Source organism: Oncorhynchus masou, chromosome 10 (assembly GCF_036934945.1).
Source record: "Oncorhynchus masou masou isolate Uvic2021 chromosome 10, UVic_Omas_1.1, whole genome shotgun sequence".
In the NCBI taxonomy this organism is placed as follows: domain Eukaryota; kingdom Metazoa; phylum Chordata; class Actinopteri; order Salmoniformes; family Salmonidae; genus Oncorhynchus; species Oncorhynchus masou.
In genome coordinates this window covers 39,831,149-39,856,092 of record NC_088221.1, presented here as the reverse complement: position 1 = coordinate 39,856,092, position 24,944 = coordinate 39,831,149, and the positions used below count along the sequence as shown (strand labels likewise).

The 24,944-nt window shown below is 44.9% G+C and overlaps 1 protein-coding gene across 7 annotated transcripts in view; it reads left to right on the top strand.

Annotated features, from left to right (window-relative positions):
• LOC135547618 (DNA-binding protein SATB2-like) overlaps positions 1 to 24,944 on the top strand; it is a 127,765-nt gene that overhangs the window by 47,115 nt on the left and 55,706 nt on the right. For all 7 annotated transcript variants that reach the window (XM_064976783.1, XM_064976779.1, XM_064976780.1 and 4 more), the window contains 6 exons: positions 2,496 to 2,699; positions 17,248 to 17,374; positions 21,434 to 21,557; positions 22,263 to 22,365; positions 23,316 to 23,366; positions 23,485 to 24,077. In XM_064976783.1, the coding sequence (XP_064832855.1) occupies positions 2,496 to 2,699; positions 17,248 to 17,374; positions 21,434 to 21,557; positions 22,263 to 22,365; positions 23,316 to 23,366; positions 23,485 to 24,077 (1,202 nt within the window). The remainder of the gene's footprint in view (positions 1 to 2,495; positions 2,700 to 17,247; positions 17,375 to 21,433; positions 21,558 to 22,262; positions 22,366 to 23,315; positions 23,367 to 23,484; positions 24,078 to 24,944) is intronic.

Below are 24,944 nucleotides of genomic sequence, written 5' to 3'. Positions count from 1 at the left end.
GATGAGATGAGACATACACAGTCACATGAGATGAGAAATATACAGTCAAATGATGAGATGAGACATACACAGTCAAATGAGATGAGAAATATACAGTCAAATGATGAGATGAGACATACACAGTCACATGAGATGAGACATACACAGTCAAATGAAGAGATGAGACATGGACAGCCAAATGAGATGAGACATAAACAGTCAAATGAAGAGATGAGACATGGACAGTAAATGAGATGAGACATACACAGTCAAATGAAAAGATGAGACATGGACCATCAAATGAGATGAGACATACACAGTCAAATGAAGAGATGAGACATACACAATCAAATGAAGAGATGAGACATGGACAGTCAAATGAAGAGATGAGACATGGACAGTAAATGAGATGAGACATACACAGTCAAATGAAGAGATGAGACATGGACAGTCAAATGAGATGAGACATACACAGTCAAATGAGATGAGACATACACAGTCAAATGAGATGAGAAATATACAGTCAAATGAGATGAGACATACACAGTCAAATGAAGAGATGAGACATGGACAGTAAATGAAGAGATGAGACATACACAGTCAAATGAGATGAGACATGGACAGTAAATGAGATGAGACATACACAGTCAAATGAAGAGATGAGACATGGACAGTCAAATGAAATAAGACATACACAGTCAAATGAAGAGATGAGACATGGACAGTCAAATGAGATGAGACATACACAGTCAAATGAAGAGATGAGACATACACAGTCAAATGAAGAGATGAGACATGGACAGTTAAATGAAGAGATGAGACATACACAGTCAAATGAAGAGATGAGACATGGACAGTCAAATTAAGAGATGAGACATACACAGTCAAATGAAGAGATGAGACATACACAGTTAAATGAAGAGATGAGACATATACAGTCAAATGAAGAGATGAGACATGGACAGTCAAATGAAGAGATGAGACATGGACAGTAAATGATATGAGACATACACAGTCAAATGAAGAGATGAGACATGGACAGTCAATGAGATGAGACATACACAGTCAAATGAAGAGATGAGACATGGACAGTAAATGAGATGAGACATACACAGTCAAATGAAGAGATGAGACATGGACAGTCAAATGAGATGAGACATACACAGTCAAATGAAGAGATGAGACATGGACAGTCAAATGAAGAGATGAGACATGGACAGTCAAATGAGGTGAGACATACACAGTCAAATGAAGATATGAGACATGGACAGTCAAATGAGATGAGACATACACAGTCAAATGAAGAGATGAGACATAGACAGCCAAATGAGATGAGACATACACAGTCAAATGAAGAGATGAGACATGGACAGTAAATGAGATGAGACATACACAGTCAAATGAAAAGATGAGACATGGACCGTCAAATGAGATGAGACATACACAGTCAAATGAAGAGATGAGACATACACAATCAAATGAAGAGATGAGACATGGACAGTAAATGAGATGAGACATACACAGTCAAATGAAGAGATGAGACATGGACAGTCAAATGAGATGAGACATACACAGTCAAATGAGATGAGACATACACAGTAAAATGAGATGAGAAATATACAGTCAAATGAGATGAGACATACACAGTCAAATGAAGAGATGAGACATACACAGTCAAATGAGATGAGACATCTACAGTCAAATGAGATGAGACATACACACTCAAATGAAGAGATGAGACATACACAGTCAAATGAGATGAGACATATACAGTCAAATGAAGAGATGAGACATACACAGTCAAATGAGATGAGACATACACAGTCAAATGAGATGAGACATGGACAGTAAATGAGATGAGACATACACAGTCAAATGAAGAGATGAGACATGGACAGTCAAATGAAATGAGACATGGACAGTCAAATGAAGAGATGAGACATGCACAGTCAAATGAAGAGATGAGACATGCACAGTCAAATGAAGAGATGAGACATACACTGTCAAATGAAGAGATGAGACATACACAGTTAAATGAAGAGATTAGACATACACAGTCAAATGAAGAGATGAGACATGGACAGTCATATTAAGAGATGAGACATACACAGTCAAATGAAGAGATGAGACATACACAGTTACATGAAGAGATGAGACATACACAGTTAAATGAAGAGATGAGACATACACAGTCAAATGAAGAGATGAGACATACACAGTTAAATGAAGAGATGAGACATGGACAGTCAAATTAAGAGATGAGACATACACAGTTAAATGAAGAGATGAGACATACACAGTCAAATGAAGAGATGAGACATGGACAGTCAAATGAAGAGATGAGACATGGACAGTAAATGATATGAGACATACACAGTCAAATGAAGAGATGAGACATGGACAGTCAATGAGATGAGACATACACAGTCAAATGAAGAGATGAGACATGGACAGTAAACATGGACATGGACAGCCTGTTGTTTATTTTGCCTAACGTTGTGATCTCCCTCCCCCAGGTCTAATGATCCCAGTATTCTGTGTGGTGGAGCAGGCAGGGCCGGACGGGGGGATGCAGCGTGAGGAGGTGGAGAGGAGCGAGGGCCACAGGGAGGAGCATGCTGAGTTTGTCCTGGTCAGGAAAGACATCCTCTTCAACCAGCTGGTGGAGACAGCCCTGCAGGCCCTGGGGTACTCCCACAGCTCTGCTGCTCAGGCCCAGGGTGAGTACTGTAGCCTCCACTAAACACCATCCATAACCCCAAACACTTGAACTGAGCACTTCTCCACTAAACACCATTCATAACCCCAAACACTTGAACTGAGCACTTCTCCACTAAACACCAGACACAACCCCAAACACTTGAACTGAGCACCTCTCCACTAAACACAATCCATAACCCCAAACACTTGAACTGAGCACCTCTCCAATAAACACCATCCATAATCCCAAACACTTGAACTGAGCACCTCTCCAATAAACACCATCCATAACCCCAAACACTTGAACTGAGCACTTCTCCACAAAACACCAGACACAACCCCAAACACTTGAACTGAGCACTTCTCCACTAAACACCAGACACAACCCCAAACACTTGAACTGAGCACCTCTCCACTAAACACCATCCATAACCCCAAACACTTGAACTGAGCACTTCTCCACTAAACACCATCCATAAAACACCAGACACAACACACTTGAACTGAGCACCTGGTCCACTAAACACCATCCACAACCCCAAACACTTGAACTGAGCACCTCTCCACTAAACACCATCCATAACCCCAAACACTTGAACTGAGCACCTCTCCAAACCATCCATAATCCCAAACACTTGAACTGAGCACCTCTCCACAAACACCATCCATAACCCCAAACACTTGAACTGAGCACCTCTCCACTAAACACCATCCATAACCCCAAACACTTGAACTGAGCACCTCTCCAATGAAACACCATCCATAACCCCAAACACTTGAACTGAGCACTTCCACTAAACACCATCCATAATCCCAAACACTTGAACTGAGCACCTCTCCACTAAACACCATCCATAACCCCAAACACTTGAACTGAGCACCTCTCCACTAAACACCATCCATAACCCCAAACACTTGAACTGAGCACCTCTCCAATAAACACCATCCATAATCCCAAACACTTGAACTGAGCACCTCTCCAATAAACACCATCCATAATCCCAAACACTTGAACTGAGCACTTCTCCACAAAACACCATCCACAACCCCAAACAAACTTGAACTGAGCACTAAACACCAGACACAACCCCACAAAACACCATCCATAACCCCAAACACTTGAACTGAGCACCTCTCCACAAAACACCATCCATAACCCCAAACACTTGAACTGAGCACTTCTCCACTAACCCCAAACACTTGAACAGACACAACCCATCCATAACACTTGAACTGAGCACCTCTCCACTAAACACATCCATAAACACCATCCACACAACCCCAAACACTTGAACTGAGCACCTCTCCACTAAACACCATCCATAACCCCAAACACTTGAACTGAGCACTTCTCCACCATAAACACCATTCATAACCCCAAACACTTGAACTGAGCACTTCTCCACTAAACACCATCCATAACCCCAAACACTTGAACTGAGCACTTCTCCACTAAACACCATCCATAACCCCAAACACTTGAACTGAGGACCTCTCCAATAAACACCATCCATAATCCCCAAACACTTGAACTGAGCACCTCTCCAATAAACACCATCCATAATCCCAAACACTTGAACTGAGCACTTCTCCACAAAACACCATCCATAACCCCAAACACTTGAACTGAGCACTTCTCCACTAAACACCATCCATAACCCCAAACACTTGAACTGAGCACTTCTCCACAAAACACCATCCATAACCCCAAACACTTGAACTGAGCACTTCTCCACTAAACACCATCCATAACCCCAAACACTTGAACTGAGCACTTCTCCACTAAACACCATCCATAACCCCAAACACTTGAACTGAGCACTTCTCCACTAAACACCATCCATAACCCCAAACACTTGAACTGAGCACTTCTCCAATAAACACCATCCATAACCCCAAACACTTGAACTGAGCACCTCTCCACTAAACACCATCCATAACCCCAAACACTTGAACTGAGCACCTCTCCACTAAACACCATCCATAACCCCAAACACTTGAACTGAGCACCTCTCCAATAAACACCATCCATAATCCCAAACACTTGAACTGAGCACCTCTCCAATAAACACCATCCATAATCCCAAACACTTGAACTGAGCACCTCTCCACTAAACACCATCCATAACCCCAAACACTTGAACTGAGCACCTCTCCACTAAACACCATCCATAACCCCAAACACTTGAACTGAGCACCTCTCCAATAAACACCATCCATAATCCCCAAACACTTGAACTGAGCACCTCTCCAATAAACACCATCCATAACCCCAAACACTTGAACTGAGCACCTCTCCAATAAACACCATCCATAACCCCAAACACTTGAACTGAGCACTTCTCCACAAAACACCATCCATAACCCCAAACACTTGAACTGAGCACTTCTCCACTAAACACCATCCATAACCCCAAACACTTGAACTGAGCACTTCTCCACTAAACACCAGACACAACCCCAAACACTTGAACTGAGCACTTCTCCACTAAACACCATCCATAACCCCAAACACTTGAACTGAGCACTTCTCCACTAAACACCATCCATAACCCCAAACACTTGAACTGAGCACTTCTCCACTAAACACCATCCATAACCCCAAACACTTGAACTGAGCACCTCTCCACTAAACACCATCCATAACCCCAAACACTTGAACTGAGCACCTCTCCAATAAACACCATCCATAATCCCAAACACTTGAACTGAGCACCTCTCCAATAAACACCATCCATAACCCCAAACACTTGAACTGAGCACCTCTCCACTAAACACCATCCATAACCCCAAACACTTGAACTGAGCACCTCTCCAATAAACACCATCCATAATCCCAAACACTTGAACTGAGCACCTCTCCAATAAACACCATCCATAATCCCAAACACTTGAACTGAGCACCTCTCCACTAAACACCATCCATAACCCCAAACACTTGAACTGAGCACCTCTCCACTAAACACCATCCATAACCCCAAACACTTGAACTGAGCACCTCTCCAATAAACACCATCCATAATCCCAAACACTTGAACTGAGCACTTCTCCACAAAACACCATCCATAACCCCAAACACTTGAACTGAGCACTTCTCCACTAAACACCATCCATAACCCCAAACACTTGAACTGAGCACTTCTCCACTAAACACCATCCATAACCCCAAACACTTGAACTGAGCACTTCTCCACTAAACACCATCCATAACCCCAAACACTTGAACTGAGCACTTCTCCACTAAACACCATCCATAACCCCAAACACTTGAACTGAGCACTTCTCCACTAAACACCATCCATAACCCCAAACACTTGAACTGAGCACTTCTCCACTAAACACCATCCATAACCCCAAACACTTGAACTGAGCACTTCTCCACTAAACACCATCCATAACCCCAAACACTTGAACTGAGCACCTCTCCACTAAACACCATCCATAACCCCAAACACTTGAACTGAGCACTTCTCCACTAAACACCAGACACAAAGGCTCTATCAGCCAAAATAATATATGCCATTTAGCAGACACTTTTATCCAAAGTGACGTACAGTCATGTGTGTCTACACTTTATGTATGGCTGGTCCCGGGAATCGAACCCACTACCCTGGCGTTACAAGTACCACGCTGTACCAACTGAGCTACAGAGGTCAAAACAAAGCTTTCACCTGGTACTGAGTTTGAGGTTGTGCTAAAACGCTATACAACCTGTTAGAAAAGAGTCAGAGGACAGCACAGCACTAATTCACTGGCCGGGAGGCTAGCCAGACTAAACACTTCTGTATGATGTTTTTGAGCTCTCAGGCTAAGTAAAGAATGTTTCAAAAACACAGCTAAAGAGAAACTTGTTAAACAAAGAACAAAGAGTTGGAAAGAAATGAGTCTAGTTCCTCCAAGAGGCCAAAATAATATGTGTGCGACTAAATTTGTCTAAGTAAATGCACATGCTTTAATGTGTGGTGTGTGTGTGTGTGTGTGTGTGTGTGTGTGTGTGTGTGTGTGTGTGTGTGTGTGTGTGTGTGTGTGTGTGTGTGTGTGTGTGTGTGTGTGTGTGTGTGTGTGTGTGTGTGTGTGTGTGTGCATTTGTGTGTTCATGTCTGTGTATGTGTGAGAATGTTTATGAAAGAGGTCTAGGGGAGAAACATAATAGCTGTGTAATTTATTGTTGCACACATGGTTACCATCGCCAAGAGGACAGTGCAGTTTACTTGTGTTCACTAAAGTATGTAGAACATTCTATCTGGGGGAGTTGCTTCACGTTGATATATGGTAACAATAGACACAACCAGGCAGCTGACATACAGATGTAGGAGCTTCATTTGATCACTCTTTTGTTGCTGAGAATTTTCCTGCACAGGTTTCAAAAGGCTTCTAGAGTTTGTAATGTCCACTTTAAAATGTCAGACTTGATTTGCCCAAATGAAAAATGCATCAACCCTTACAAATAAAATCCATTAATTATCATCCACATAATCATTTGCATTTCCTGTTGCTGCAGGTTATTTTCCTGCTGTAGCAAACTGGCTCAAATTAAGATCCTACATCTGTACATGGACTTAAACTGAAATAGTGTGTGAATCTGCTTCTTTTGATGTCTCTGTCAGTGGCTTCAATGACACAACCTCTATAACTCTTTCCTTATGTTACAACAGTCTGGATTCTTAGGGGCTATTAACGGAATTAGACAATAACTGTACTGTTGCCCCTGTGTGTCAAATAAAAAAGACATGTATGCAGTATTTTTTGCAGTACTATTGCGATGCATGAAGATACGCCATTAAATTGATCACTGTCCATGTGTAAAGTGGAGATGCTCTGATATCAGATATCATGTCAGTTATAGTTTGACCTGACAAATCTCACGTCATGTTGTCAGACGTACATGAGGGAGCTCACGTCATACAGTACACCAACACATCGTAACACACGTGTGTGTGCATGTGTGTAAGACAAATGGGTACATCACAGGTAATCCCTGTTTACTGCCTCAAGGTCAACAACTATTATTACCCTTTGAACGAACCCTCTCTCAGTCTCTGTGTGTGTGGGTTAACCCACTGTTCCCAGGCCGTCATTGAAAATAAGAATTTGTTCTTTAACTGACTTGCCTGGTTAAATAAAGGTCAAATAAAGATGTTCCTTGCCAGGGAAAATCCTGACCTTAGTTCCCAGCTCTGAAAAAGGCCATTACTAACCAATGACCTTTATTCCCTGATCAACCTATATTTCTAGTGTATTTATTGTCTGAAGGTAGTGAGGTTAACGGGAGTCTCTGCCCAAAGCCCCAGGTGGTACTTTCCATTTGATGACTTTCTTTGAATTGTTTAGATAACAACTACTGTAATTCAAATAGACAGCATTTAACTATATCCTCCGCAAATGAATGTCATTACTAGCTAGTAGTTGTAGCCTAGATGTGTGTGCCAAGCATCAGTGGAGGCCTCTCTCTCATCAGTCCCTCTAAAACAGCAGGCCACAGTGGTCCCCTGTCAACATCAATACACTCCTATTAACCTCCAGGCTGTTCAAAGTCAGACTAAACCAGACATCACAACAGCAGCAAACAAACTGCGACAGGAGCAGCAGCAGTAACACAACACCCCGGTCACACAGTTTAACCCTCAGTCAGTCTGAGTTATAATACACACACACACACACACACACACACACACACACACACACACACACACACACACACACACACACACACACACACACACACACACACACACACACACACACACACACACACACACACACAAAAGACAAACAGTTGTGCACACGCATAGACTGTACACACACACTCACACACTCATAGAGTTGCACGCACTGACATAAAAATAGACACGAAAAGCAACACACTGACACACTGACACACAACACCCCTCCCCCATTCTCTCCTCCTCCTCAAATGATTTTTAAATATATTTTTTAAAATAAGTGTTTATGTTAAAGGAATCATTTCTGGCTTAAATTATAAAAAATATCCTCTGTGGTCACCGACCAAAATTACACAGAGTCCGGGCTATTTTCTCCCTGTTTGAATTGTGTCCTGCATACTTGTGTCCCAGTGGTGTATTTAAAGTCTCTTTAATTAGACCCAGCTAGTAATTAACTGGTGCATATTGTTTATTTCAATTATAAGGGTCTGAAGGCTTTTATACAATGGAAGGGACAGACCTGTACTTTAAAGTGATACTTGGGGATTTTGGCAGTGAGGCCCTTTATCTACTTCCCCACAGGCAGATGAACTAGTGGACACCATCTTTAGGAATGGAAGTCTATGGGTATCTTCTAGCATAGACACACATTAACTTTCAGTCATAAAAATGGCATCCACAAGTTCATCTGACTCATTGCCACAATCCGGAAGTATCCCCTTTAAGGCATAAGGCATTTTAGGGTGCCCGGCCATCCATATTGTAGGCCTCAGAAAGGAGAGGAAGAGAGGAGAGGAAGAGAGGAGAGGAAGAGAGGAGAGGAAGAGAGGAGAGTTTGCATCGTTGCCCTGCTGCCACGTTACAGGGTCAGAGAGATATACAGGACAAACATTTATTTTATTTTAGGGGATATCCAACTGACTGGGCTGTGAATAGGCTGTGAATAGGCTGTGAATAGGCTGTGAATAGGAGTGAATAGGCTGAGAATAGGCTGAGAATAGGCTGAGAATGAATAGGCTGTGAATAGGCTGAGAATAGGCTGTGAATAGGCTGAGAATAGGAGTGAATAGGCTGAGAATAGGCTGAGAATAGGCTGTGAATAGGAGTGAATAGGCTGAGAATAGGCTGAGAATAGGCTGAGAATAGGCTGAGAATAGGCTGAGAATAGGCTGAGAATAGGCTGTGAATAGGCTGAGAATAGGCTGAGAATAGGCTGAGAATAGGCTGTGAATAGGCTGTGAATAGGCTGTGAATAGGCTGTGAATAGGCTGAGAATAGGCTGAGAATAGGCTGTGAATAGGCTGAGAATAGGCTGAGAATAGGCTGTGAATAGGCTGAGAATAGGCTGAGAATAGGCTGAGAATAGGCTGTGAATAGGCTGTGAATAGGCTCTGAATAGGCTGAGAATAGGCTGTGAATAGGCTCTGAATAGGCTGTGAATAGGCTCTGAATAGAATAGGCTGTGAATAGGCTCTGAATAGGCTGAGAATAGGCTGAGAATAGGCTGAGAATAGGCTGAGAATAGGCTGTGAATAGGCTGTGAATAGGAGTGAATAGGCTGTGAATAGGCTGTGAATAGGCTGTGAATAGGCTGTGAATAGGCTCTGAATAGGCTGTGAATAGGCTGTGAATAGGCTCTGAATAGGCTGTGAATAGGCTGAGAATAGGCTGAGAATAGGCTGAGAATAGGCTGAGAATAGGCTGTGAATAGGCTGTGAATAGGCTGTGAATAGGCTGAGAATAGGCTGTGAATAGGCTGAGAATAGGCTGAGAATAGGCTGTGAATCGGCTCTGAATAGGCTGTGAATAGGCTGTGAATAGGCTGTGAATCGGCTGTGAATAGGAGTGAATAGGCTGTGAATCGGCTGTGAATAGGAGTGAATAGGCTGTGAATAGGCTCTGAATAGGCTGTGAATAGGCTCTGAATAGGCTGTGAATAGGCTGAGAATAGGAGTGAATAGGCTGAGAATAGGAGTGAATAAGGGGTGATAGCTGTCAGTTGTAATGAATGCATTCAGGCTGTTCATAGAATAGGCTGTGAATAGGCTCTGAATAGGAGTGAATAGGCTGTGAATAGGAGTGAATAGGCTGAGAATAGGCTCTGAATAGGCTGTGAATAGTCTGTGAATAGGAGTGAATAGGCTGTGAATAGGCTCTGAATAGGCTGTGAATAGGAGTGAATAAAGGAAGGGAAGGGGTGATAGCTAGCCAGTTGTACAACTGAATGCATTCATAGGCTGTTCATAGGCTGTGAATAGGAGTGAATAGGCTGTGAATAGGAGTGAATAGGCTGTGAATATACTGTGAATATGAGTGAATAGGCTGTGAATAGGAGTGAATAGGCTGTGAATATACTGTGAATATGAGTGAATAGGCTGTGAATAGGAGCGAATAGGCTGTGAATAGGAGTGAATAGGCTGTGAATAGGCTGTGAATATGAGTGAATAGGCTGTGAATAGGAGTGAATAGGCTGTGAATAGGAGTGAATAGGCTGTGAATAGGAGTGAATAGGCTGTGAATATACTGTGAATATGAGTGAATAGGCTGTGAATATACTGTGAATATGAGTGAATAGGCTGTGAATAGGAGTGAGTAGGCTGTGAATAGGAGTGAATAGGCTGTGAATTGGATGTGAATGGGAGTGAATAGGCAGTGAATAGGAGTGAATATGAGTGAATATGAGGTGAATAGGGGTGAATAGGCTGTGAATAGGAGTGTGTAGGAGTGAATCGGAGTGAATAGGAGTGAGTAGGAGTGAGTAGGAGTGAGTAGGAGTGAGTAGGAGTGAGCAGGAGTGAGTAGGCGTGAATAGGAGTAGGAGTGAATAGGAGTGATTAGGACTACGTAGGCGTGTTGTGAATAGAAGGCCTGTCACTCACATTTGAGGCAGAAGTTACCCCTAACCACAGATCTAGGATCAGATTACCTTTAACCCTTACCTCTTAACCTTAACCCTTCTTCAGATAAATAAATACATATCTGACCTTGTATCAGTGGTTAGGGGTAACTTCTACCTTCTCTGTCACACACTCTAGCCCTGTTTATACCTGTCGTTAACATGTGTCCTTTGTCCTGATCTTGTCTGTTTACATTTATAAGATCTGATTGCAATCAGATCGCAATGCATCGTTTAATCGTCTACACTTGTCAAAGAAGGTGGGCAGTCAGAATGTGGACAAGATCCGGACAAAGGCCGCATGTCAGGTATAAACACATCCCTTTTCCAGTCATACTTAAAACGTCACAGAACAAAACAGTAATGGCAGAATGTATTTTCCCCCTCACTGTTGTGTCCACTTATCCAGACAAACAGATGAATAGGAGTTCTGCATTTGGTTCAGATGATGTACAGTAGAGAGGTTGTACAGTTGAGAGGTTGTACAGTAGAGAGGTTGTGTGACTCATGCATGTGGGTTTCCCATGGTGTGTGCCAAGGGCATGGGGGGCCTGAGGGGCTGCGCAACCTGGAACCAGTTTGGAAAGAGGAGCTCTGTGTGTGCAGCTAGCCTGCAGCATCGCTTAAGCCTTGTTCCACTGGATTATGTGTGTGTGTGTGTGTGTGTGTGTGTGTGTGTGTGTGTGTGTGTGTGTGTGTGTGTGTGTGTGTGTGTGTGTGTGTGTGTGTGTGTGTGTGTGTGTGTGTGTGTGTGTGTGTGTGTGTGTGTGTGTGAGATAAAGTGAGCGGAAAAGCCGACATGTTTGTGTGGATGGGCACACATTGGCACAAGCCACCAGTTGGCCACATGAAGGGACGTCTTTGGGAGTCAGAATGTTTATGTGGAAATTGGAACAATGATTTCTACTTTTACATACGGACATGAAGCAGGAGCCACATAACAAGGGACCAAAACTGATTCATTAATAATGGATACACCACTGCTATACATGTGTATGAATACTTATGTGTGTTTGTGTGCGCCCGTGTTCATGGGAGTATGTGTGTCTGTAGCTGCGAGTGCACGTCCATGCTCCTCCATATTCACTATGTTAGTTGATCTAGACTCATCTGGCTGTTCCTAGGACCCCTAGCCTATACTCTCCACTGTCCACAGGCCCCCTAGCCTATACCCCCCACTGTCCACAGGCCCCCTAGCCTATACCCTCCACTGTCCCTAGGCCCCCTAGCCTATACCAAACCACTGTCCCCAGGCCCACTAGCCTATACCCTCCACTGTCCCTAGGCCCCCTAGCCTATACCCACCACTGTCCCCAGACCCCCTAGCCTATACCCTCCACTGTCCCTAGGCCCCCTAGCCAGCCAGCATATCTCCTCCACTGTCCCCTAGGCACCCTAGCCAGCCAGCCCTCTCATCTCCCCTGTCCCTAGGCCCTCTAGCCAGCCAGCAAATACCCTCCTCTGTCCATAGCCCCCCTAACCAGCCAGCCTTTACCCTCCACTGCACAATGAGACACACAATGAGGAAAACAGATAGTTCTTCCAAATTAAAGCTAACTGAGCTATATAAACAGAAAGCACACAGAGAGATGAGAGAGAAAGGGAACCGAGAAGGAGAAGGGGGAGAAGGAGGGTGAAGGGATTAAGGAGAAGAGAGAAAGGGAACCGAGAAGGAGAGAGGGAGGAGGAGGGTGAGGGGATTAAGGAGGAGAGAGAAAGGGAACCGAGAAGGAGAGAGGAGGAGGAGGAGGGTGAGGGGATTAAGGAGGAGAGAGAGAAGGAACCGAGAAGGAGAGAGGGAGGAGGGGGGAGGGTGAGGGGATTAAGGAGGAGAGAGAAAGGGAACCGAGAAGGAGAGAGGGAGAAGGAGGGTGAAGGGATTAAGGAGGAGAGAGAAAGGGAACCGAGAAGGAGAGAGGGAGAAGGAGGGTGAGGGGATTAAGGAGGAGAGAGAAAGGGAACCGAGAAGGAGAGAGGGAGAAGGAGGGTGAGGGGATTAAGGAGGAGAGAGGGCAGTTATACACAAACTGTCTTCATAGCTTTTCCTCTCTAATTTAGTATCTGGGGAATCTACTGTATCTGTCCAGATACATTGTTAGTAGAGGAGGAAACGCTAGAAAACGAAACGCAGCCTCTTGCTGGGATGGAAAGATTGGGTCATTTAACCCAACTCAGTCTAACACCTATTTTTGAAAGAATAGGAAGTAAATGTGTTTTGCATGACACTGGAGCTGTTTGACGATTACATTTAGCTCTGTGTGCACACGTATGTACAAACGTGGCTCCGTGTTTGTGTCGGTGTGTGTGTGTGTGTGTGTGTGTGTGTTGTGTGTGGTGTGTGAGACAGCATCACTGTTAGATCTATGTAGAGCTCCTACAGCCAGATAGAGAAAGACAGAGGGAGAGAGAGAGAGAAGAGGGGGATGGGAGAAGGGAGAGAGAGAGAAAGACGGGATCTGTCCAGGCCCTGTCTGGATCTCATTTAGAGGATAGTAATGCAATTAGCATTGTTTACTTTTCACAGCTCCAGCCAGCCAGCGTCTCAAGAAGGCCCTGTGTGTGTGTGTGTGTGTGTGTGTTCTTGCTATTTGTACCTAACATCTTACACAGATATTCTCCATCTCCTTCAACACTCATTATCTCTGTTTGTAGATTGAGGTTGTCGATGGACACAGCCTTTGATCCAAAATGAAGGAACAGCCAGAAACTCCAGAGAAGGACAGTGTATAATGTGGTGTTAAAGTGTTGAAGGACAAACCATCAGACATAATGTATCTCAGTGGAGGCTGCTGAGGGGAGAACGGCTCATTATAATGTCTGGAATTGAGTCCATGGGGTTGTATGTGTTTGATACCGTTCCATATACTCCATTCCAGACATTATTATGAGCCGTCAGCAGCCTCCACTGATGTATCTCTTTATTCTCTGCTCTAACTCTTATACAGAACCCAAACCAGCTGCTCCATCGTGCATAAATGTATTTTGTCCCCCTACACTAAACACGATCACGACATGCAGGTTAAAATATCAAAACAAACTCTGAACCGCAAGCAAATGCTTTTCAACCTGTCCCCAAATTAATATTAATTTGGGGACAGGTTGAAAAGCATTTGCTTGCTGTTGCTAGCTAATTTGTCCTTTTTAGCTAGCTTGTTGTTGCTAGCTAATTTGTCCCTTTTTGCTCGCTTGTTGTTGCTAGCTAATTTGTCCTTTTTAGCTAGCTTGTTGTTGCTTGATAATTTGTCCTGGGATATAAACATTGAGTTGTTATTTTACCTGAAATGCACAAGGTCCTCTACTCCACCAATTAATCCACACATAAAACGGTCAAGCGAATCGTTTCTAGTCATCTCTGCTCCTTCCAGGGTTTCTTCTATTGACTTTATATTGCGATTGGCAACTTTCATAAATTAGGTGCATTACTGCCACTAACCTCTTTCATCTTTCAGTCACCCACATGGGTATAACCAATGAGGAGATGCACGTGGGTACCTGCTTCTATTAACCAATGAGGAGATGGGAGAGGCAGGACTTGCAGCTCGATCTGCATCAGAAATAGAACTGACTTCTATTTTATCCCTTGGCAACGCAGACGCTCGTTGGTGCGCGCGAGCAGTGTGGGTGCAATAATTGAATAACATAGATTTCAACATTTATTTTGCAACACTCACGCATGTGACGCGAGCGGTGTAGTCAGCCTGTTACTGTCGGGGGAATAATGATCTGACCAAGATCCAACTCGGGAACATTGTCTTTGTTTGTGTGTGTGATTAAATCACCATTAGAACATAATAGAGTTAAGAGCATACCTTTTTTCTTTGATATGATCTTCTGTCTTGCAGTTGGATGTGCATATTTAGTCTTTTTTCTCTGGTGAATGATGACAGCCACGAGCAACATTAGACAGTCTTCGTCTCTCAGGCAATATAGTGGTCAATTATACTACAGGTCATTTTTTGTGTTTTAAAGCTGGGCTGTAACTAAATCCTGCAATATAGTGGTCAATTGTACAGCAGTTCTTTAAAAAAAAAATGCTGGGCTGTAACTAAAGCCTGCACCACTGGATTAGTGGCGGCAGGGGTTAGGGGATCTCTCCCAACGCTGACAAATCTATTCTATAGAAAAGTGACCTCTTATCACCCTGTTAGCCCAGCCCATCCCACCCATCCCTCACACAACGAGCGCCTCTTTTACGCCCTTCAATTTGGGTTGATCAAACAATCATTGACCTGTTTTATTGCAGGTATTAGTGAGTGGGTTGACGAGTTACCCTCTCACACACTGTCTTGTCTGTCTGCTGCGTTGACGTCTTCTGCTCTTCTCCCCTGCTATAAAAGACTTGTGGCAGACCAGGTGTGTGTGTGTGTGTGTGTGTGTGTGTGTGTGTGTGTGTGTGTGTGTGTGTGTGTGTGTGTGTGTGTGAGGGGGGATTGGGCTAGCTGGTTGGTTGTCTCTTCCATAGCTGATAAGATTCTATTAGATAAGGTTTTATCTGTTGTTCCCTCTGTCTGCTTTACAGCCTTGCTGAATGAACTGCTACACTGGGAGAGAAAGACCTTCACACACATACACACACACCTTGACAGATATCCATGGGCACGTAAACACAAACACAGACAGCAAACACACACGTTCACACACTCAGACGGACAGACAGATAGGGAGTCATGTGCCAACTGGCACATTGTTAGCACAGATCGCTCAAGATTGACTTGAAATTGGATTTCTGTACATGTCCTGAAGACATTGGGAAATGCCTTAAAAACTGTCCACTAGGGGCAACAGTGAGCATTATTACCATCAATAATCGCATGACTCCGGATCAAAGGTTGAGTGTTCAATCCCAAGGTTGACATTTTTTTACCCTTTCACAAACCTTAACCCTTAACTTAACCATCGGGACTGAGCCCTATCACAAACCTTAACCCTTAATAACTTAACCATTCAGGACTGAACCCTATCACAAACCTTAACCCTTAACTTAACCATCGGGACTGAGCCCTATCACAAACCTTAACCCTTAATAACTTAGCCATTCAGGACTGAACCCTATCACAAACCTTAACCCTTAACTTAACCATCGGGACTGAACCCTATCACAAACCTTAACCCTTAACTTAAACATTCAGGACTGAACCCTATCACAAACCTTAACCCTTAACTTAAACATTCAGGACTGAACCCTATCACAAACCTTAACCCTTAACTTAACCATCGGGACTGAACCCTATCACAAACCTTAACCCTTAACTTAACCATTCAGGACTGAACCCTATCACAAACATTAACCCTTAACTTAACCATCGGGACTTAAATCAATCAATCAATTAATCAATCAAAAACGTACAAATCGAAATTTGACGTTCAGAGAAACGTGGATAAATGTCAGAATCTACTTCTCCATATTACCTGTGTGTGAAGTTTACCTCTACATTACCTGTGTGTAAAGTTTACCTCTACATTACCTGTGTGCTAAAGTTGACCTCTATATTACCTGTGTGCGAAGTTGACCTCTATATTACCTGTGTGTGAAGTTGACCTCTATATTACCTGTGTGTGAAGTTTACCTCTATATTACCTGTGTGTAAAGTTGACCTCTATATTACCTCCCTCCCTCCCTCCCTCCCTCCCTCCCTCCCTCCCTCCCTCCCTCCCTCCCTCCCTCCCCCCTCCCTCCCTCCCTCCCTCCCTCCCTCCCTCCCTCCCTCCCTCCCTCCCCCTCTCCCCCCTCCCTCCCTCCCTCCCTCCCTCCCTCCCTCCCTCCCTCCCTCCCTCCCTCCCTCCCTCCCTCTCTCCCTCCCTCCCTCTCTCTCTCTCTCTCCCTCCCTCCCTCCCTCCCTCCCTCCCTCCCTCCCTCCCTCCCTCCCTCCCTCCCTCCCTCCCTCCCTCCCTCCCTCCCTCCCTCCCTCCCTCCCTCCCTCCCTCCCTCCCTCCCTCCCTCCCTCCCTCTCTCTCTCTCCCTCTCTCTCTCCCTCCCTCTCTCCCTCCCTCTCTCTCTCTCTCTCTCAGGCATCATCAAGGTGGGCCATTGGAACCCTCTGCCCATCCACTTCCTAACAGACGCTCCTGAAGCCACAGTGGCTGACATGCTGTTGGACGTCTATCACATGGTCACTCTCCACATACAGCTACAGAGGTATGTGTGTCCCAGCGTGTGTGTTACTGTAGGGGCCACCATTGCCACCTTTCCAACAAGTCAGTTCGTCAAATGTCTGCCCTGCTAGACTTGCCCCGGTCAATTGTAAGTGCTGTTATTGTGAAGTGGAGATGTCTATGAGCACCAAGCTCACAGGACGGGACCACTGAGTGCTGAAGCTCGTAGCTTGTAAAAATCACTCACAACCGAGTTCCAAACTGCCTCTGGAAGCAACATCAGCACAATAACTGTTTGTCGGGAGCTTCATGAAATGTGATTTGCAGATACAGCTTTAGCTACACAGCTTATAAGCGCGCAGTGACAATTTATTGAAAGGATTTTTCACTGTTTAGAAATAGATGGATTTTGGAGATAGACTAAACTACACATTCCAACTGTTGGAATGAAGTTGGAATTAGTTGGAGTTACTGAATCAGAATGGAGTTCCTTTGGGGGACTGATCTCATCTTGGCATATTCTACACTTTCACAATAGACTCTCATAGTTCAACAGTTTACCATAGTGGAACATTAAGTTTAAAATCAAAATTGTGAGTGATCCAAGGAGACAGCTAGCCCAGATCCCAGCATCAGAGATGTATCTATTATCTGCCTTTCTCTCTCAAAGGGATTTCATGCCAGTAACTTGCAGAGGGCTTTCATTGCAGTAACTTGCAGAGGGCTTTCATTGCAGTAACTTGCAGAGGGCTTTCATTGCAGTAACTTGCAGAGGGCTTTCATTGCAGTAACTTGCAGAGGGCTTTCATTGCAGTAACTTGCAGAGGGCTTTCATTGCAGTAACTTGCAGAGGGCTTTCATTGCAGTAACTTGCAGAGGGCTTTCATACCAGTAACTTGCAGAGGGCTTTCATACCAGTAACTTGCAGAGGGCTTTCATTGCAGTAACTTGCAGAGGGCTTTTATTGCAGTAACTTGCAGATGGATTTCATACCAGTAACTTGCAGAGGGCTTTCATTGCAGTAACTTGCAGAGGGCTTTCATTGCAGTAACTTGCAGAGGGCTTTCATTGCAGTAACTTGCAGAGGGCTTTCATTGCAGTAACTTGCAGAGGGCTTTCATTGCAGTAACTTGCAGAGGGCTTTCATTGCGGTAACTTGCAGAGGGCTTTCATACCAGTAACTTGCAGAGGGCTTTCATTGCAGTAACTTGCAGAGGGCTTTCATACCAGTAACTTGCAGAGGGCTTTCATTGCAGTAACTTGCAGAGGGCTTTCATTGCAGTAACTTGCAGAGGGCTTTCATTGCAGTAACTTGCAAAGGGCTTTCATACCAACTTGTAACTTGCAGAACTTGGGGCTTTCATTGCAGTAACTTGCAGAGGGCTTTCATTGCAGTAACTTGCAAAGGGCTTTCATACCAGTAACTTGCAGAGGGCTTTCATTGCAGTAACTTGCAAATGGCTTTCATACCAGTAACTTGCAGAGGGCTTTCATTGCAGTAACTTGCAGAGGGCTTTCATACCAGTAACTTGCAGAGGGCTTTCATTGCAGTAACTTGCAGAGGGCTTTCATTGCAGTAACTTGCAGAGGGCTTTCATTGCAGTAACTTGCAAAGGGCTTTCATACCAGTAACTTGCAGAGGGCTTTCATTGCAGTAACTTGCAGAGGGCTTTCATACCAGTAACTTGCAGAGGGCTTTCATACCAGTAACTTGCAGAGGGCTTTCATTGCAGTAACTTGCAGAGGGCTTTTATTGCAGTAACTTGCAGATGGATTTCATACCAGTAACTTGCAGAGGGCTTTCATTGCAGTAACTTGCAGAGGGCTTTCATACCAGTAACTTGCAGAGGGCTTTCATTGCAGTAACTTGCAGAGGGCTTTCATTGCAGTAACTTGCAGAGGGCTTTCATTGCAGTAACTTGCAGAGGGCTTTCATTGCAGTAACTTGCAGAGGGCTTTCATACCAGTAACTTGCAGAGGGCTTTCATTGCAGTAACTTGCAGAGGGCTTTCATTGCAGTAACTTGCAGAGGGCTTTCATTGCAGTAACTTGCAAAGGGCTTTCATACCAGTAACTTGCAGAGGGCTTTCATTGCAGTAACTTGCAAAGGGCTTTCATACCAGTAACTTGCAGAGGGCTTTCATTGCAGTAACTTGCAGAGGGCTTTCATACCAGTAACTTGCAGAGGGCTTTCATTGCGGTAACTTGCAGAGGGCTTTCATACCAGTAACTTGCAGAGGGCTTTCATACCAGTAACTTGCAGTGGGCTTTCATTGCAGTAACTTGCAGAGGGCTTTCATTGCAGTAACTTGCAGAGGGCTTTCATTGCAGTAACTTGCAGAGGGCTTTCATTGCAGTAACTTGCAGTGAGTGAAGATGTTCCTGATAAATGGAGATAGATAGACTACAGACGAGTGGATTGTGGTCGGTATTGTGTTGTTGCATACCATCCAGCTTTGTTTACATCTGTCTCCATGGTGATGGTTTCACCTGACAACCGGTATTGCCCTCAGTGACTGATAGGAGTTGAGGCAAATACATTTGTGGTTTGTGGAATAATACAGTCTCTGGATGTGATTCACGACATGACCAAAAGTATGTGGACACCTGCTCGTCAAACATCTTATTCCAAAATCATGGGCATTAATATGGAGTTGGTGTCCCCTTTTGCTGCTATAACAGCCTCCACTCTTCTGGGAAGGCTTTCCACTAGATGTTGGAACATTGCTGCGGGGACTTGCTTCCATTCAGCCACAAGACCATTAGTAAGGTCAGGAACTGATGTTGGGTGATTAGTCCTGGCTCGCAGTCGGCGTTCCAATTAATCCCAAACGTGTTTGATGGAGTTGAGGTCAGGGCTCTGTGCTGGCCAGTCAACTTCTTCCACACCAATCTCGACAAACCATTTCTGTATGGACCTTGCTTTGTGCACGGGGGCATTGTCATGCTGAAACAGAAAAGGACCTTCCCCAAACTGTTGCCACAAAGTTGGAAGCACAGACTAAAATCAAATCAAATGTTATTGGTCACATACATGTGATTAGCAGATGTTATTGCGGGTGTAGCAAAATGCTTGTGCTTCTAGCTCCGACAGTGCAGTAATATCTAAGTAATAACTAACAAATTACACAACATATACCCAATACACACAAATCTAAGTAGGAATGAATTAAGACTATATACATATGGACTAGTGATGTCAGAGTGAAACGGACTAAGATACAGTAGAATAGTATAGAATACAGTATATACATATGAGATGAGTAATGCAAGATATGTAAACATTATTAAGTGAATGAGGTACCGTAGAATAGTATAGAATACAGTATATACATATGAGATGAGTAATGCAAGATATGTAAACATTATTGTTGTAGCGTTGTAGCATTAAGATTTCCCATCACTGGAACTAAGAGGCCCGAACCATGAAAAAGCCCCGGACCATTATTCCTCCTCCACCAAATGAAACGTGATTCATTACTCCAAAAAACAATGGCGCCGTTTCCAATGGCGCCGAGCTTTACACCACTCCAGCCAACGGTTGGCATTGCACATGGTGATCTTACACTTGTGTGCGGCTGCTCGGCCATTAAAACCAACTTCATGAAGCTCCCGACGAACACTTCGCGGCTGAGCCATTGTTGCTCCTAGACATTTCCACTTCACAATAACAGTACTTACAGTTGACGGGGGCAGCTCTAGCAGGGCAGCCATTTGACAAACTGACTTGTTGGAAAGGTGGCATCTTATGACGGTGCCATGTTGAAAGTCACTGAGCTCTTCAGTAAGGACATTCTACTGCCAATGTTTGTCTATGGAGATTGCATGGATGTGGCTGAAATAGCGTAATCCACTAATTTCAAGGGGTGTCCACATACTTTTGTATATATAGTGTATGAATGTGCATTCCAATTCCCTAGTTATTGACAAGAATTATGACTTAAAAAATTCAGTATGATGTAGTGAGGAACTTACACAAAGCTGGTTCAACCTAGCCTGGTTAAACCAGACTGAATGGAGTGTTCAGTCTAGTTTACCCAGGCTAGGTGCAACCAGCCCCAGGACAGGAAGTATGTGACTGACTTCGTTTAACATTCTGTAGCTTTGCCAAGCTGGAGGATCTTCCGTCAGAGCAGTGGAACCACGCCACGGTGAGGAACGCTCTTAAGGAGCTTCTCAAGGAGATGAACCAAAGCACACTGGCTAAGGAGTGCCCTCTGTCACAGGTAATACTTCAGCCCTATCAAACCTCCACAACAGTCCATTACTACACTGATCTGCTACATTTTCTCACAATTGGTGGGTGGGGGCTTAACAACCTCTGTTGCTAAGCAGGTTCAGCATCAACTTTTTTTGCACAGACTACATACTGCCCAAAACAAAGCATTAGTCCTGGGTTAAATAATGCATGTGTGAAACAAGGGAAAGTTAGCCCGAGGCCAGTGGGACAGTCTCATTCCTGGGGTGGAAGATAGCCCTAGGTTTAAGGCAGGGTAACAGGGCCCTTATGTCTGGCTAAGCTTATTCCTCATCAGTGTGTGGTGTTGTCTGGATGAGAGGGTGTTGATCTCTGCCATGTGTGGCTGCTGAGGGTTTTAATTCCATGGGGGGCTTCCTCTGGTGATATATGTCTGACTTCTTCAATGATCGTGTGTGTGTGAGCGACCATGCAAATTTGTCTCCAGTCAATCCCTCTCTCTCTCTCTCTCTCTCTCTCTCTCTCTCTCTCTCTCTCTCTCTCTCTCTCTCTCTCTCTCTCTCTCTCTCTCTCTCTCTCTCTCTCTCTCTCTCTCTCTCTCTCTCTCTCTCTCTCTCTCTCTCTCTCCCTCTCTCTATCCCTCTCCTCTCTCTCCTCTCTCTCTCTCCCTCTCTCTCTCTCCTCTCGCTCTCTCTCTCTCTCTCTCTCTCTCTCTCTCTCTCTCTCTCTCCAGAGTATGATTTCCTCGATAGTAAACAGCTCCTACTATGCCAATGTCTCCACTGCCAAATGCCAGGAGTTTGGACGCTGGTACAAGAAGTATAAGAAAATCAAAGGTGATTTTTGTGACCCCTTGGGATCTCCAGCTGGCATGGACCATTTTCTCTTGTACACCATTTATATCAACCCCCTTCTCACAGCCACTTCACAAACTGTCTCCTATCCTTCTCTAACTTAAACAGACAATGATGGATCATGTACTTTATTTGGGCAAGCCATTTGAGTGACAGCCTATTAGCGGCCAATGGCCATTCCCAGTTCTGTCCTGGGCTGACCCCTCGCTGGTGTCTGACAGTCTGTCACACAGACTCATCAGTGTTGCCTGTTAACCATCAGTGTAACCACAACCACAGGGGGGGTCCTACAGTGCAACACAGGCCTGCTTTACAGTCCCACACAGACCACTGTCCCCACCCCACTTCTGTCTGTCTGTCTGTCTGTCTGTCTGTCTGTCTGTCTGTCTGTCTGTCTGTCTGTCCATTACACAGACAGACAGCCAACACAATTTCTCCTCTCCTCTCCAGCCTCCTTGTCCTCCATTACACACACATACTCCCATCCCCCCATAGCTCTATTATTACCCTGCCTGAACCCCAAACACAGAGAGACCAGAGGAGAATAGAGTGATGTGGAGGGAGGTAGCGGGTGTCTGACAGAGTGAGTTGATGCAGTGTTGGGTTACACAGCCACTCCACTATTAGTTCTGGCCTCTGACTGGCAGGGAGAAACACATGCTGATCGCTCGCTAGCCTCCAGATGTGGACCCAGAGAGTAATCTCTCGTGGACAGATTCAGGCAGTGACCACTTTCGCAACCAAGATTAGCTGTCCTGTCAGTCATAGTTGAGGAGTGCAGATAGGTGTAGAGGAGAGGAATGGGTTATCTCCCATTGGCTGGCTGTCCTGTCAGTCATAGTTGAGGAGTGCAGATAGGTGTAGAGGAGAGGAATGTGTATATGTGTGTGTTGTGAAGTGTTTTGCATCTCACCCTATCTCTCATTTCCTAGGAGACTATCAGGAGAAGATGTGGCCAGGAAGAGAACATTCTGAAATCAAAGGTGACGAATCTACTGTTTGTACTGTTTCTATGGTTAACTGAAGTTAGGATTTGTCCCGTGGTGTTAGATAAGCACCACACTCATCTCCCCCTCCCCCACCTTCCTTTCCCTTCCCCAGTGGAGAGAGACAGCCTGGCAGACTTCTATGTCCTGGGCCAGCGTCCCCCTCCCCACCTGGCCAGCCTGATCCAGCTCAGCCACCTCAGAGGGGGTGGAGGTGCTCTCCTCAAGGGTGGCTCCGGGGACCCCCAAAACCCCTCCCAGCCCTCCCAACAACAACAACAACAATCCCAACAACAACACCCCCCCTCGCCCCATGGCCAGCACCACAACAGCCCCCCTCTACGTGGCCAGGTCCCCCCTCCCGGCCCTCCAACCTCCCTCCAACCTCTCCTCGGCCCAGGCGGGCTTCTCTCCCCCCAGCTCAGCCCTCAGCTGGTTCGACAGCAGCTAGCCATGGCTCACCTCATCAACCAGCAGCTAGCTGTTAGCCGCCTGCTAGCCCACCAGCATCCACAGGCCCTCAACCAGCATTTCCTCAACCACCCTCCCATCCCTCGCCCCTCCAAGGCAGGGGCCCCTGGGGACCCTGGGAGCAACCAGTCTGCTGCGGAGGTCTCCATTGATATCTACCAGCACGTCAGGGAGGAACTGAAGAGGGCCAGCGTCTCACAGGCTGTGTTCGCCCGCGTGGCCTTCAACAGAACACAGGTAACCAGACTAACAGAACACAGGTAACCAGACTAATAGAACACAAGTTAACAGAACACAAGTAACCAGACTAATAGAACACAAGTTAACAGAACACAGGTAACCAGACTAATAGAACACAAGTTAACAGAACACAAGTAACCAGACTAACAGAACACAGGTAACCAGACTAACAGAACACAGGTAAACAGACTAACAGAACACAGGTAACCAGACGAACAGAACACAGGTAAACAGACTAATAGAACACAAGTTAACAGAACACAGGTAACCAGACTAACAGAACACAGGTAACCAGACTAACAGAACACAGGTAACCAGACTAACAGAACACAGGTAACCAGACTAACAGAACACAGGTAACCAGACTAACAGAACACAGGTAACTAGACTAACAGAACACAGGTAACCAGACTAACAGAACACAGGTAACTAGACTAACAGAACACAGGTAACCAGACTAACAGAACACAGGTAATACAGTTAACAGAACACAGGTAACCAGACTAACAGAACACAGGTAATACAGTTAACAGAACACAGGTAACCAGACTAACAGAACACAGGTAACCAGACTAACAGAACACAAGTAACCAGACTAACAGAACACAGGTAACCAGACTAACAGAACACAGGTAACCAGACTAACAGAACACAGGTAATACAGTTAACAGAACACAGGTAACCAGACTAACAGAACACAGGTAACCAGACTAACAGAACACAGGTAACCAGACTAACAGAACACAGGTAACCAGACTAACAGAACACAGGTAACCAGACTAACAGAACACAGGTAACCAGACTAACAGAACACAGGTAACCAGACTAACAGAACACAGGTAACCAGACTAACAGAACACAGGT